General features: G+C 42.2%; 1 protein-coding gene across 1 annotated transcript; it reads left to right on the top strand.

Annotated features, from left to right (window-relative positions):
• The first annotated feature begins 510 nt into the window (after positions 1–510).
• LOC114391625 lies at positions 511–1,225 on the top strand. The gene is made up of 2 exons (XM_028352610.1): positions 511–805; positions 906–1,225. The coding sequence occupies exons 1-2, from the start codon at positions 511–513 to the stop codon at positions 1,223–1,225; spliced, it is 615 nt and encodes a 204-aa protein (XP_028208411.1).
• The last annotated feature ends 13,506 nt before the right edge of the window (positions 1,226–14,731 follow it).

Genomic DNA, 14,731 nt, shown 5'->3' with positions numbered 1-14,731 from the left:
CTTTATCCGAATGAATTAAGTAAACTCAAGTCCCTGTGGAGACTAACTCTTTTATAAATGTGAAACCTACAACTGCAATTGGTATGCTTGCCAAAAGTCTTAACAAGTTTGTGGTTCCATTGTCGGGGACTCGAGTCATCCACCTAGTTCTTTCGGATTTAAACTTTTAATTTAATAGGCTATTTTCCTTTGTAAATATTTGATTTTATTTTGTATAAATTCCCTCTTTTATTTTTTCTTACTTTTGTATTTATTTCTTTCATTTTGATCTTGTATAAATTTTCTCTTACTCTTATTTTCACTAACCTTGGTGCTTATGGGTTGTTGTAGTGTGTTCTTTTTTCCTTTATGTGAGGTAAAAATCCAACAGATACAGTGCCATTTGATCCGGAAATTACCAAGATTGAAAGGAAGAATAGAAAGAAAAAGAAACAAGCAACCACTATAACACCGGGTAAGTCTTCTTCTTTTGATTATCTTTCAACTGATAAGCCACTTGTAGAAAATAACATGGCTGAAAGAGGAGGAGAAGGAAATAGACCACCGAGGAGGACTTTGGGTGACTATGCTTATCAACAAGGCCCAAAACATTACAACATCATAGCAATTCCTCCTTTCAGCAATAAAGTCGTGGAATTAAAGCCAGCACTGCTTAGTCCAATTGGCTCACATCCCTTTGCTGGAATGGATCATGAGGATCCATACACACATGTGTCTAGCTTCATGGAATTATGCAGTACTATGGGAGCTTCTGACGAAGATGTTAAAGCTATCTACCTCAGAGCTTTTCCATTTTCATTAACAGGTAAGGCAAAAACATGGCTCCAATCACATCCAAATAAAAGCCTCAACACTTGGGAAGAGGTGTAGGAGAAATTCATAGCGAGGTTCTTTCCTCCATCAAGATTTATCAACACCAAATTTTCCATCGCGGTGTTTTCCCAAGGATTTGACAAACCTCTCTGTGAGACGTGGGAGAGATTCAAAGCTTTGTTGCGGAGGTGTCCAAACCATAACTTTGATGATGCTGCATATCTTCTATAGTGGTTTGAAACCTCAAACCAAGATGATCCTTGATGCCTCAGCTGGAGGCACTATGATGTCCAAGTGTCCAGAGGAAGCTAATGTAATCATTGACTCCAGAGTAGCCACTGATGATCAAAGTCATCATGATAGAGCTCCAACACAAAGAAAAGGTATAATGGAGCTGGGACACTCAAAGTGAAATTCTAGCTCAAAACAAACTCTTGAAGCAACAAATTGAGGCCTTAACAAAGCAAATAAGCCAACTTCCTCAGCAATATCACCAAGGTGGACCACAAAAAACACATCAAGCTAACTAAGTTCAACAAATTTTGAGATGTGATTTTTGTGGTGGTAAGTATTAGAATGACCATTGTTCAACACTTGGTGATGGACAACAAGAAGATGAGGCCCATTATCTGCAAAACCAAGCTAGACCTCAATAGAACATTCAAGGAAGCTACCAAGGCTATAGGGTGGCTCAGTTTCAAATAAGCCTTATGGCTGGAGACTGTTCGCTTCTGGCAAGTGCACCGAATTGCACAAGTAGTATAAAACGGTAAGAACCGAGTATCGAACTCTCGGGGAACTTGTGTTATTTGGTAAGCTATTTCAACAAATAGGTGTCTGGTGTGTAAAGATAAGTGTGAATATGAACATGTGTGTAAACTATCTGTGCAAAAAGGAAAATCACGCGAGATAAATGATGTGTAAAAACAAGAAGAAAACACGTTGGCCTTCCTAATAGGTGCCTGATGCTAAAAAGATATTCTCTATCTAACAATGCTCATGTGTTCCTATGGTGTCTCCTGAGATACTAAACCCCGATTCCTCATGATAGTTTAGCCTAATCCTGATCAAGCATCGTCCGTAGATTCCTCTTGTTGGACTAAACTCAACCAGAACTGCATTAAGACACACATACACAACTAAATTATTGCACCCTGATTCCTTGTGATAGTACGAAAACTTAGCCCTGTACTATCAAGGACTTTAGAATTAGACTAGTTTCCACTGTTGAATGACCCTAACAAAGCATGCATCTATGTGATCAAGGTAAAAGCATACTGGAGTGAAAAACATATAGCACAGAAAATACACAAAACATCATTAAATAGATAGAAATATATTTACATCAGGTACCTATAGGGAAGATCCAACAGAGGATTTAGCTTTCCATAACCAGAAAGCTTGCTTTATAATAAAGAGAAGAACAAGATGAAAGATTGCAAAAATACAAGTGGTGAGGATGTCTCCTTCACCTCTAGGATCTCACAATCACTCACAAACTCATCTCAAGCTCTCAAACCGAGTCCTGCTTCAAGCTCTAGTCTCTACAGATCTTCACACAGCAAAATCTCTCTAAACTCTCTAGAACTTGGACCTTTCTCTCTCTATAATCTCTAGACATGCAAAGCTCTGAATCCCAGTCCAAACTCCCTTCACAAAATCTGATTTCTGGCTTAAATAGGTGGCTTTGTTCGTGCTCGTGCGCTTAGCGCAATTATGGACCACTTAGCGCACATTAGTGAATTTTGGCTTAGCGTATGCCTTTCTCGCTTAGCGGATGGACTGAAGCGATGCGCTTAGTGAAATGAAGCAGTGCGCTTAGTGAACCTGTACAACTCATCTTCTTCCAGAGTCTTCCTCGCGCTTAGCCCATGAGTGTTGTGCTTAGCGGACGCTCGCTAAGGCAGCAGATTGGCTTAGCGAGAAGGTGAAAAACAACACTTTTCAAAGCTTGCCTAATTAACCTGAAATTGAGAGAAAATGATTATTAAACACACAAAATGGAAGTACTAAGTATTTATTATCTATACTTAAACAGAAAATACTTATAACACTACAAAATAACCATAAATTGGAAGAGTTTGCTACAATTTACACAAGTTTTATACACAAAAGTTAGTCGTATTCACCAACTAACAACTCCCCCAAATTTACAGTTTTGCTTGTCCTCAAGCAAAAATAGAACAACTCACTTGTCCTCAAGTGACAATAACATGCAGTGGCTATGTACAAAGGTGTATGCAACAAAAGTTATTGATTGCATGATAAGAGAATGAAGCATTATGTACTCATCACTTGTCTTTCACAAAATATGCAGCTATTCAAAGAGAAGAATAAAATGTAAGCTGTACTATTAGATGAAGTTAATCATAAGACATATATTAAGGAAAGTAGCTTAAACCACAGTCTCACGGCTACTGTTTCACTCAAGCACAAGTGTTTAAGCTATTCATTAATAACAACTAGCAAGAGGTCCAATCTTTGAATTTCATCTCATGCCATAAAGTCAGAAATGTATAAACAGAATCAGAAGGACTTTCTCAGGCTTGTAGTGAGGCTTGGCTACAAAAATTCATTGGTTTTTCTAGGATTCAAAGGTTTAGATTCTGAGAGAGCATAAATCCTAGACTTATCCAAATGATCTTGTGTCATACAAGTAGCTTTCTCACTATCTTTTCCTCTTAATTTGCTTTTGACCTTATTGTCAGCACATTTTTTTTTCTTTTCATTTCTCTTCTCTTTTTTTTTAACATACAACTTATTTGTTGTGTGTGCTGATGCTTTACTTTTTTCTTTTCATTCTAACTGACTTTACTCCCCCAAATTTAGGGTAAATTTTGCCTTGAACCATATGCTCTCCTAGAATCTAAGCAAGGTATCAGGAGATAATTATTTAAGTTCAGGGTTTAATTTATGAAAAAATCATTCAGTTTATAAAAGGAGCAAAAGATACAGTTATCTTGCAAGGTAAGCTGTTTGGTCAAAAGGTTTGTGTATACACAAATTATGGCCTTCATCATGTTCTCAATTTACACATATCATTCTAAAATTCAGAGATTCATGCAAAGATTATTACTCATAGCTAGTCGTTCACTCACAGAGTAAGGTCACACTCTCACCGATTTTGGTTCAAGCTTTTCTTTCACAATCAATCTGTCTACTGACTAACAATTCTAAATGCAAGTTCACATTCTTGTTCTTTCTTTGTCTAGCATACACACTTGCTCAAACTCATGAAAAGAAACACAAATTCCATCAAAATCATGCACTCAATTCAAAATAAAGACATACACCCATTTTCTACAAAAGACAAGTATTTCAATGCCATGTCATCAAAATCAAGTCAAACTGTTCAAAATGCTTTAGAATAAGCAAACCAACTATCCATAAATAAAACTAGCAATGTATGTAAACATAAAAGAAATACTGGGCTGAAACTATAATTAAAATTATAATAAACTAAAAAGCAAAAAGTGTCATCAGGAATCAAAATTCCTGTGACTAGTCCTGGGTGTCCTGTGTCTGAACATCCTCTTCATCTATCAGATGCAATACTGGAGTAGCTGGAGGAGAAGTGTCCAAAGTCAGGACTGGTATGGTCTGGCCCTCAGGTATCTCTAAGACAGGAATGGAAGAGTCTGCTACGTGCTGAGGTGAAGATGGATCCACCCCTGGAAATGGTGCATCAGCTGATACTGGCATTGGCCTAGGATGAGTAGCCTCATTGGATCTCATCTCTAATCTTCTTTCCGAAAAATCAACAGCTCTAGGGATGATGGCTTCAGATGAGTGATTGTTTTATGGCTCTAGCTCATGCTGTTGAGGTTCCTGGGTTGTAAAACTTTCATTATCCCCCACAAAAGAAGGTCGGGCTCTAGGCTAGGCCACCTTCTCAATGAATTGCTCTACACTCATAATTTGCCTTTGCTGAGCCAGTTCTTGCAAGCTTTGCATAATGAGAATTTGTCCTTCAAACAAGCTTTGCAATTTGGCATCTGAAGTCTGGGAGCTCTGGGCAGATGGGTCTGCTAAAGTTGGAGGTGGGGCTGAAGTAGAAGATGCAGGGATGCCAGCTATTGGTGCAAAGGAAGAGGGAACATCAATTGCTCTAAGCTTGGTCTTCCTTGCCTCTGGAAAATTAACTATTTGGTCATTCGCATTCCAATAATTCCTTATGGTATAGGATAAGTCAATGACCGGTCTTAGGTTCTCGTAGGAGGTAAGAGCATTAGATCCAACTCCCTTCGATCTACACAAGGCTATGATTAAAGTTGAGAAGCCTAAGCGAGAAGAGTTAGACTGAGCCATCATGGTCATCTGTCCAGAGATCAAATTGCCAATGCTCATGTCCATCCTTGTGATTAAGCCATAGACCAACCTAGCTCTGCCTGTGTTCAAATCTGAAGTGCGGGAGGTAGGAGCGAGGTTTGAGTAAGAGAAGGCGCTCCATCTCTGAGCCAGGGTAGTAAGATCTTTTCTAAGGAGCTTCCATGGTTGGCCCTCTGTGTTTAGAATAAAGCCTTGGCCTGGAATGCATAGACTAGCCTCCATCTCTCTGGGATTAGACCTTAATATGCAAAATCTAGAATAAGTGGGTAAAGATTTCCCCTCCTCTAATAACACTGGATTCTGGAGGAACTCATTTAGGCTGTCTACATCTATCTTGATTAAATGGCCTCTTATTCTAGCACATTTGGGAGCTTGATCTATTGGACTACAGAAATTGGCATAAAATTCTTTAAGCACTGCCACATCTATGCTCCCTTCCTGAAGGTTGGCGAGGCGTTTGTGAAGGTTTCGCCTCTCCTATTTTGCTTTAAACTCGTCGAACTCAAAATGATAAAGTTCCACATTCCTTTCCGGAAGGATCCTTCGGTCTAAAATATTATCGATATATCGGTTCCAGGTTTCCTCTGATCGAAATCTCCTGTTATCATTCTGATCTTGTGTCCTAGAATCACTACTCTTACGTTTCCTAGAGGCCATCTGCATATAAAGAAACCAAACAGTTAATCAGGACACAAGTTATTCAAATTTCAAAAACTGAAAAAGACACTGGCCGCTTAGCGAGACATGGTCCGCTTAGCTGGCCTTTGCAGAAAAAACACTACCACTTAGCGACATGTGTAGCCGCTTAGCGGAAGTTGCAAAAATTCAGCTTCTGCAGAATTGGCTTAGCTGGATAGTGCCCGCTAAGCTAATCATTTGCCGCAAGGATATGTGCTAAGCTCCTTAAAGGCTGTGCTTAGCGGCACCAACTCTTCAAAAATTTCACAAAGTATTGGGAGCTTAGCGAGTGAAGCTCGCTTAGCTCAGTGGATGCCACAACAAATCGTGCTTGGCCCAGGAAAGCTCGGCTTAGCGTGCGACTATCAACAAAAAATTGTCTAAGTTACCTGGGCTTAGTGATTCAGCCTCGCTTAGCCACAGGTAGTTTAGCAAGAGGAAGAGTATCCATCCTCAAAGGATGAACTTGCTTAGCTAGTTCTTCAGAGAACGCCTATATACAATGAGTACTGATGAACTCGCTTAGCACAGCATGCTCGCTTAGCGAGTTCATCGCGTTTTCCAGAAAATGTAGAAAACATAGTTCGTTTTCTTGCACTTTTCAAGCCTCTAAAAGGCATATCAGACATGCAATGTGTGCATCATACTCAATACAATATACAAGCATATATAGTCCTAATCTTAAACTAATTCTAACAAAACATTAAAACCCTAAAAATCTAAAACTACAGTGAAGTCTTCTATCCTAAAGTTTGGACAAGAAAATAGAGAAAAGGAATCAAGGAACTTACTTAGATGGTGTATGGTTGTTTCTTCGAAGTTGATAACGCAAAAAGAAAGCACAGAAGCAAAATGTGCAAATTTTTGGAGAGAGAGAATGCAGAGACAAAGTTTCCGAAATCTGGCAAGTGTGAGTGTAACTGTTGTTACACTCACTTATGTAGTTTTTTGATACTCTCGTGTCGCAACCTACCCTTCGGCGGGAGGGCGACGCGAGACTCGCGGGATGCGTGTTCCACGAAAGGAATACGCGCGGAGTCGCCACCAACGTTTATTCGAGGAAAACGTCGGAAAAACCGGAAAAGACGCGATCTACGAACTTTTAAGTTGAAAGGTTCGGGAGTTGTATTTACGCACGGGGAAGGTATTAGCACCCCATACGTCCGTCCCAAGGGACGGCAGCCTTTAATCGAATGTGCAAACATGACTTTGATTTTTTATGTTCCCTTTTTATGTTCTTATATCCTTTATACCCTTTTTATATTTTTTCCTTTTTGTGGTCGACAAGGGTGTTTCCCTTTGCTCCTACGTATTCCTCAATTGCGATGAGGAAATCAGACCTACGTAGTTCTTTCGGAACAAAGTGTTTGGTTAAGTTGTTTTTGTCTTTTTTGCAAAATATGTTTTTATTGAACAAAAGGTCATTTAAGGTGTTGAACCATTAAACGGTCTTTTGATTTTGAAAGGGGAGAAACGTTAAGGCGTTGGACCATTAACGATCTCTTGTTTTTGAAAGGAGAGAAATGTTAAGGCATTTGGACCATTAACGATCTCTTGGGGTGGTCGACAAAAGCGGGGCTTTTGCTCCTACGTATCCTCAATTGCGATGAGGAAATCAGACCTACGTAGTTCTTGCAAAAGCGGTAAAGTTACATGTTGATTTTATGCTTTTGAACGGTCCATGTTAACCGATAAAAGCAAAGAGGACCGTTTAAGGCGTTGGACCTTAAAACGGTTTTTAGTGATTTTCGGACAAAACTTGATTTGTGAGTCTATTTTAGTCTTAGTTTCACTTTGGTTATTAATCAATTCATTCAAGGAAACTTCCAAAGAAAAACGTCCGATTGATTTTTTTGTTTTATTTTATTCAAAGATATTTTATTTATTTTATTATTATTTTTCAAGATATTTTGATTATTTTATTATTATTTTACTTTTTTTGGTTTAACCGAGGTTATAGCGTGAACGATCGGTTAGATTTCATTATAAAAGTGATTAAATGAGATTACAACACAAATGATCGGTTGAAATTCATTTTATCATTTATTAGGTGAGAAAACGGCTTAAATAAATGGTTAAAGCACGTTAAAAACTGAAGAAAAGAAATCGAAAATAAAGATGAAAGCTTAAAAAAACAAGAAATGAATTGAAAGTCTCGGATTCGAAAACTTACCCGTTGAAGAACGAAGAACGGATGAAGAATGATGAAGAACGGACGAAAACCTTCACGGATTTGCTTACGGAAACATCTCGGAAGCGTTACGGAAGCACCTCGGCTTGGATTTTCTTCACGGAAACAATTTTTTTCACCCAAAACAGCTGAAATACATAGCCAGGGGGCTGAGGGATCCTTAGAACAGCCCCCTTCAGCCTTTTTATAGGAAAAAGGGGGAGGAGGTTGCCGCCCAACTCGCCCAGGCGACCTTAGCTCGCCCAGGCGAGCTGGGTTGCTTCCTCCAGAAGTAACCCAGCTTCAAAAAACGTTCTAGAAGGCCCAATTCAAAATTTCGAAATTGCTATTTGCACCCCCCAAATTTTGATAAGTTCACCCCCTCTTTCATAATTTACGGAAAAGTTACGGAAGCCTTACGGAAGCATATAGGACTTGATTTTCTTCTTTTTTTCTCTTCCGTCTCACCCGTATTAAGTTAATTATGCTTATTTAGAGTTATGGGAATTTTACGGAAGCATTACGGGTGTCCCGGAAGCCCCGGAATCCCATTTTTCAACAAAACGGGGGGTGTGGTGGCCATCTAGCTCGCCCAGGCGAGCTCAGCTCGCCCAGGCGAGCTAGGTTACTTCAACCTTAAGCAAGAAATTGCCCAGAAACCTCTAGAAGGGCCCAGATTCGAAAATTACTGTTTGCACCCCCCATTTTACTAAATACACCCCCCTTTGGCTTTTTTTGGTGATTCTTTTTTCGTAAAGTTACGGAAACTTACGAATTTCGTAACGATACTTGTTTTCTTTCCGTAATGTTACGGAACCTTGCGGATTACATAATCATCCCCTTTTTGACTTACGGAATGTTACGGAACCTCACTTAATTATGCAACGATGCTTCCATTTGATTTCCGGTGTGTCACGGAAACTTACGGATTGTGCATCAATATTTTTTTTTGGTTTTTCGGCATGTCCTGGAATTTCACAAATTGCCTAATGATGGATGCCAAGCACCTCACAAGGACCAAAGAAAGGTCGCATGTTATCAAGCAAAGGTCCCTGGACGAAATTAGGGTATGACAGTTGCCCCTCTTTACTTGTCTTTTATTGGAGATAAAAGGAAAGTAAAGATAAGACACTAATTTCGTTCCTCTCGATTTGACGAGAGTCGCGGGTGACCATAAAATCTCCACATGCAAATGACTTGTTGTTCCCAGAATTTCACAAATTGCCTAATGATGGGCGCCAAGCACCTCACAAGGACCAAAGAAAGGTCGCATGTCATCAAGCAAAGGTACCCGGACGAAAATTAGTGTACGACACTAATTTTGTTCCTCTCGGTTGACGAGAGTCGCGGGTGACCATGACTTGTCGTTCCCGGATTTTCACAAATTGCCTAATGATGGGTGCCAAGCACCTCACAAGGACCAAAGAAAGGTCGCATGTCATCAAGCAAAGGTACCCAGACGAAAATTAGTGTACGACACTAATTTCCCTCCTCTCGGTTGACGAGAGTCGCGGGTGACCATGAAATTTCCGCATGTAAATGACTTGTTGTTCCCGGAGGAACAAAAGGTGCAGAAGACTATGTCAGCCTCTGCATGCTATCAAGCGTTCTGTCTTACAGATAGCAAAAGAATGTTTATACGGATAACCACTCGGGTATTTCCGCGTATCATCGGGCCCGCCGCCTCTGGATGATACAAGGGTGCAGAATGACCAAATTTGGTCTCTGCTTGTCATCGGGCCTGCCGCCTCTGGATGACAAAAGGGTGCGGATAACCGTAAGGTATCTCCGCGTATCATCGGGCCCGCCGCCTCTGGATGATACAAGGGTGCAGAATGACCAAACTTGGTCTCTGCTTGTCATCGGGCCCGCCGCCTCTGGATGACAAAAGGGTGCGGATAACCGTAAGGTATCTCCGCGTATCATCGGGCCCGCCGCCTCTGGATGATACAAGGGTGCAGAATGACCAAACTTGGTCTCTGCTTGTCATCGGGCCCGCCGCCTCTGGATGACAAAAGGGTGTGGATAACCGTAAGGTATCTCCGCGTATCATCGGGCCCGCCGCCTCTGGATGATACAAGGGTGCAGAATGACCAAACTTGGTCTCTGCTTGTCATCGGGCCCGCCGCCTCTGGATGACAAAAGGGTGCGGATAACCGTAAGGTATCTCCGCGTATCATCGGGCCCGCCGCCTCTGGATGATACAAGGATGCAGAATGACCAAACTTGGTCTCTGCTTGTCATCGGGCCCGCCGCCTCTGGATGACAAAAGGGTGCGGATAACCGTAAGGTATCTCCGCGTATCATCGGGCCCGCCGCCTCTGGATGATACAAGGGTGCAGAATGACCAAACTTGGTCTCTGCTTGTCATCGGGCCCGCCGCCTCTGGATGACAAAAGGGTGCGGATAACCGTAAGGTATCTCCGCGTATCATCGGGCCCGCCGCCTCTGGATGATACAAGGGTGCATGTCACATGACCTCAGGGTCAGTATGACAAAGATTATGGGGCGGCCGACAAAAGCAAGGCTCTTGCTCCTACGTATCCTCCAATGAGGAATTCAGACCTACGTAGTTCTTGATAACTTGTGAGACTTGAAAAGTCTCCATCGGAAAATGCTGACATATCCGGAAAGGGCGCAGATGACCATATTGGTCTCTGCTCGTGAATCACACTTGGGGTCACTGAATGACGAGGTGCGGATAACCGTAAGGTGTCTCCGCGGGCTACCAGCTCTTGAGTCATGGCAACAAAAGGCGGTGTGGTCGACAAAAGCGAGGCTCTTGCTCCTACGTATCCTCCAATGAGGAACTCAGACCTACGTAGTTCTGGATAACTTGTGAGATTTGAAAAAGTCTCGGTGTTTTCTCCACTAAAATGCAAACATGCTTTAGCAAGGAGACAAATATTCCAACTGATTTAGAGCAGCATATGCTTTTTTGAGTGAAAAACAATGCGTCTACCGGGGAAGGAGAGTCAGCTGATGAAATCTCCCATAACCATAAATGAGATTTTGGATGTTAGCATTTCGTTTCTAAATGATCATTTAGAGGAAACACTGGGTTCGACAAAAATAGAAGAAATCCACTCAAAGTGTATCAATCTCGCACAGGTAAGTGTTTCATCCTAATTCCGAACCATAGATATGTCATGACTTGACTTTGCAAATTATTTCCTATCAAATCAAAAATTACATGCGTGATCATGGATCAAATAGGACTTCCCTTGGGAATGGGTTCTTTTGGGGAGTTTTTCGGCTTTTGATTATTTTTTTTGCCTTTTCCTTTTCTGTTTTGGTTTTGCGCGAGGCGAACAAGTCACCGACGCACAGGATTTTGGTTGGTAATCAAAGGGAGAAGACCACTTTAGGTCATGGTTTCCTTTTCTTTCTTTTGTTCATTTGATGACAATTCTGTACTGTTCAGATATTGTCTGGTCCAAAGACCTCTCTGCACATTTCTTCTGGTTTCTTTGACCAGGAGCTTCCTTCTTTTTTACTTTCTCCCATTCTTTGGTTGGGAATTTTCTTTCTTTTCTTTTTTCTTTCTCCCACTCTTTGATTGGGAATTTCCTTTCTTTTCTTTTTTCTTTTTCTCCCACTCTTTGATTGGGAATTTCCTTTCCTTCCTTTTTTGCTTCCTCTTTGATTGGGAATTTCCTTTCCTTCCTTTTTTGCTTTCTCTTTGATTGGAAATTTCCTTTCCTTCTTTTTTTTTTTTTTTGCTTCCGAGGGTAAGGTTTATGGTGAGTCAGGATTTTGGCTCAAGGCTTGTAGAATGGCTAGACATGATACATGTCAGGGTTTGGTTTGGTTCAAGGATAAAAGGGATGCCCCACATTATTTCCATGACACAAATGCAAAAATGATGATTTGGAAATTTTATGCAAAACTGGTCATGCATGCACCTATGTGGACGCTCAAGTGTCAAATTTTTATGGTCATGTGATGCTAGGGCTCAGGATTCATTTCCTCTATTTTAGTCAACCCAACGTTTCCAAAATATGTTCTTTTATCAATTTATGCATTCTTCCGAGTCCATTTTGGGCGTCTGGGAAAATCTTCACAGCATTCACCCTTCAGGTGTATACACATTTTTCAAAAACTAGTTATGATAAGTGAATTTTTCCAAAGAAAAGTTGGAAGTCATCTCTTTTCAAAAGCATGTTGGTTTTTCAGCTTGACAACTTATTTTTTCTCCCTTTTTTTTTATCATTATCATTTGTTTATTTCTTTTTCTTGTTTGTTTTTTTTTCTTCTTTTTTTTTTCATGAGGTATTTTGCTACCTAAACATGTGCATATTTTTGTGAGGTATTTTTGCTATATACATGCATATCCAAGGTATCTTGCCACCTAAACATACATATATATGTTTTGTGAGGTATTTTTTTGCTACATACACGCACATCTAAGGTATCTTCCTACCTAAACATACAAATATATATTTTGTGAAGTAATTTTTTGTTTACATACACGCACATCTAAGGTATCTCTCTACCTAAACATACATATATATATTTTGTGAAGTATTTTTTTGTTTACATACATGCATATCTAAGGTATTTTCACTACCTAAACATACATATATATATTTTGTGAGGTATGACTACCTTCCGAGCTTGCGCTTGTTTTATTTAAATCCCCAGGATCATGAGCAACTAGGTGCGTCCTACTATAAAAGTGATCAAATAACAAGCATAGATTCAAAAGGTACTAGGTTGCCTCCTAGTAGCGCTTCTTTAACGTCTTTAGCTGGACGCCTTATGACTTGTCAGTCACTGACCTAGTACTTTGCTTACCTTTGGCTTTGGACTTGGTTGCCTATTGGTCGGCCATGTGTCGTAGGCAATACTCAAACCTTTTTGTGGATGAGCAGAGGTGAATTCTAAAGGTGGTGGCGGTGTGTCCATTGCCCGCTGCCGGCCATCCCCAGGCTGCTATGGTGTTTCACCCTGCGCCGGCCTGGAGACGCAGTACTTCTTGATGAAAGCTCGATTAGTAGAGGGCTTGATGCCCTTGCTGGAGGTGACAGGTACTCCGTAGAACTGACAGAGACCCGTAATTAGAGCTTGACAACTCCAAGACCCTGTTGGACTTTTTCGGGTCCACTAGGTGTCTTGCAGGTGCGATCCCTGCAAACAATAGATGAAATCAGAAATCAGTTGAGCGATGTGCATACTTACCTATGATGATGTGACCTTGTCGGGGGGGTACGAGCACCCTGTAGGACTGATAGAGGCCCGTAACCAGAGCTGGAAACCCCAGGGCCCTGTTGGACTTCTTCAGGTTCACTGGGTGTCTTTGTGGGTGCGATCCCTGCAAACAAATAAATGGTATCAGAAATCAGTTGAACCATATGCATACTTACCCATGTCGGGACGGCACAGACCAACTGATACTTCCGCAGGGGGAGATTGGCATTGCGGTCGCTGGGCAGAATGTTGCTAAGTAGCAATGTCATCTATATCTGTGTAAGAGTGGTCATGTTGGTGCGCATGGTCCGCACTCTTCTCTTTGCAGCAGCACGGGTGAAATCTTGCCCCAGTATGCATAGTAGCTGTGTGATAGCCTCCCTCTCTGGTTGTGCTCGCACAGTTGGCCCTCCTCCAATATCAGGGGGTGGCCCAGGAACCGTTAAAAGGAAACTACTGGTCCCTTAACCGGGAGTGCAAGTCTCGGTTAAGCATTTAAGGACAGAGGACCTTAAATTATCTTAAGGTGTGGATATGGAGCCCACTGAAAGTGAGGACGCGTAGTCCTCTAAAGGCGAGGGCGTGTAGCCCTCTGAAGTTCAGGACGTGTCGCCTTTCGAAGGCGAGGGAGTGTAGTCCTATGATGGCAAGGACGTGCAATCCTATGAAGGTGAGGGCATGCCCCCCTTTGAAAATGGGGAACATGTAGTCCTCTGATGGCGAGGACGTGTAGTCCTCTAAAGGTGAGGACGTGTAGTCCTCTGAAGGTGAGGGCATGTAGCCCTACAAAGGTGAAGGCACATGACCCTTTGACAGCGAGGACGTGTAGTCCTCTGAAGTTGAAGGTACATGACCCTTTGAAGGCGAGGACGTGTAGTCCTCTGAAGGTGAAGGTAACTAGTACCCAAGGTGAGGGCGTGTAGCCCTCTCAAGGCGAGGACTTATAGTCCTCTGGAGGTGAGGGCGTGCAGCCCTCTGGTGGTGAGGACGTGTAGTCCTCTCAAGGCGAGGACGTGTAGTCCTCTGACGGTGAGGGTAACTAGTATCCAAGGTGAGGGCGTGTAGCCCTCTCAAGGCGAGGACATGTAGTCCTCTGGAGGTAAGGGCGTGCAGCCCTCTGATGGTGAGGACGTGTAGTCCTCTCAAGGCGAGGACGTGTAGTCCTCTCAACGGTGAGGGTAACTAGTACCCAAGGTGAGGGCGTGTAGCCCTCTCAAGGCGAGGACATGTAGTCCTCTGGAGGTGAGGGCGTGCAGCCCTCTGATGGTGAGGACGTGTAGTCCTCTCAAGGCGAGGACGTGTAGTCCTCTCAACGGTGAGGGTAACTAGTACCCAAGGTGAGGGCGTGTAGCCCTCTCAAGGCGAGGACATGTAGTCCTCTGGAGGTGAGGGCGTGCAGCCCTCTGATGGTGAGGACGTGTAGTCCTCTCAAGGCGAGGACGTGTAGTCCTCTCAACGGTGAGGGTAACTTGTACCAAGGTGAGGGCGTGTAGCCCTCTCAAGGCGAGGACATGTGGTCCTCTGAAGGTGAGGGCGTGCAGCCCTCTGTTG

Source organism: Glycine soja, chromosome 17 (genome assembly GCF_004193775.1).
Source record: "Glycine soja cultivar W05 chromosome 17, ASM419377v2, whole genome shotgun sequence".
Lineage (NCBI taxonomy): Eukaryota > Viridiplantae > Streptophyta > Magnoliopsida > Fabales > Fabaceae > Glycine > Glycine soja.
This window is presented reverse-complemented; position numbering and strand designations above follow the sequence as displayed.

Excerpts from the sequence above, each read along its gene's own strand:
- LOC114391625 (XM_028352610.1), top strand. The coding sequence starts at position 511 with ATGGCTGAAAGAGGAGGAGAAGGAAATAGACCACCGAGGAGGACTTTG. Across the intron at positions 806-905 it reads TTTTCCATTTTCATTAACAG|ATTTATCAACACCAAATTTT; the intron begins GTAAGGCAAAAA and ends TCCTCCATCAAG.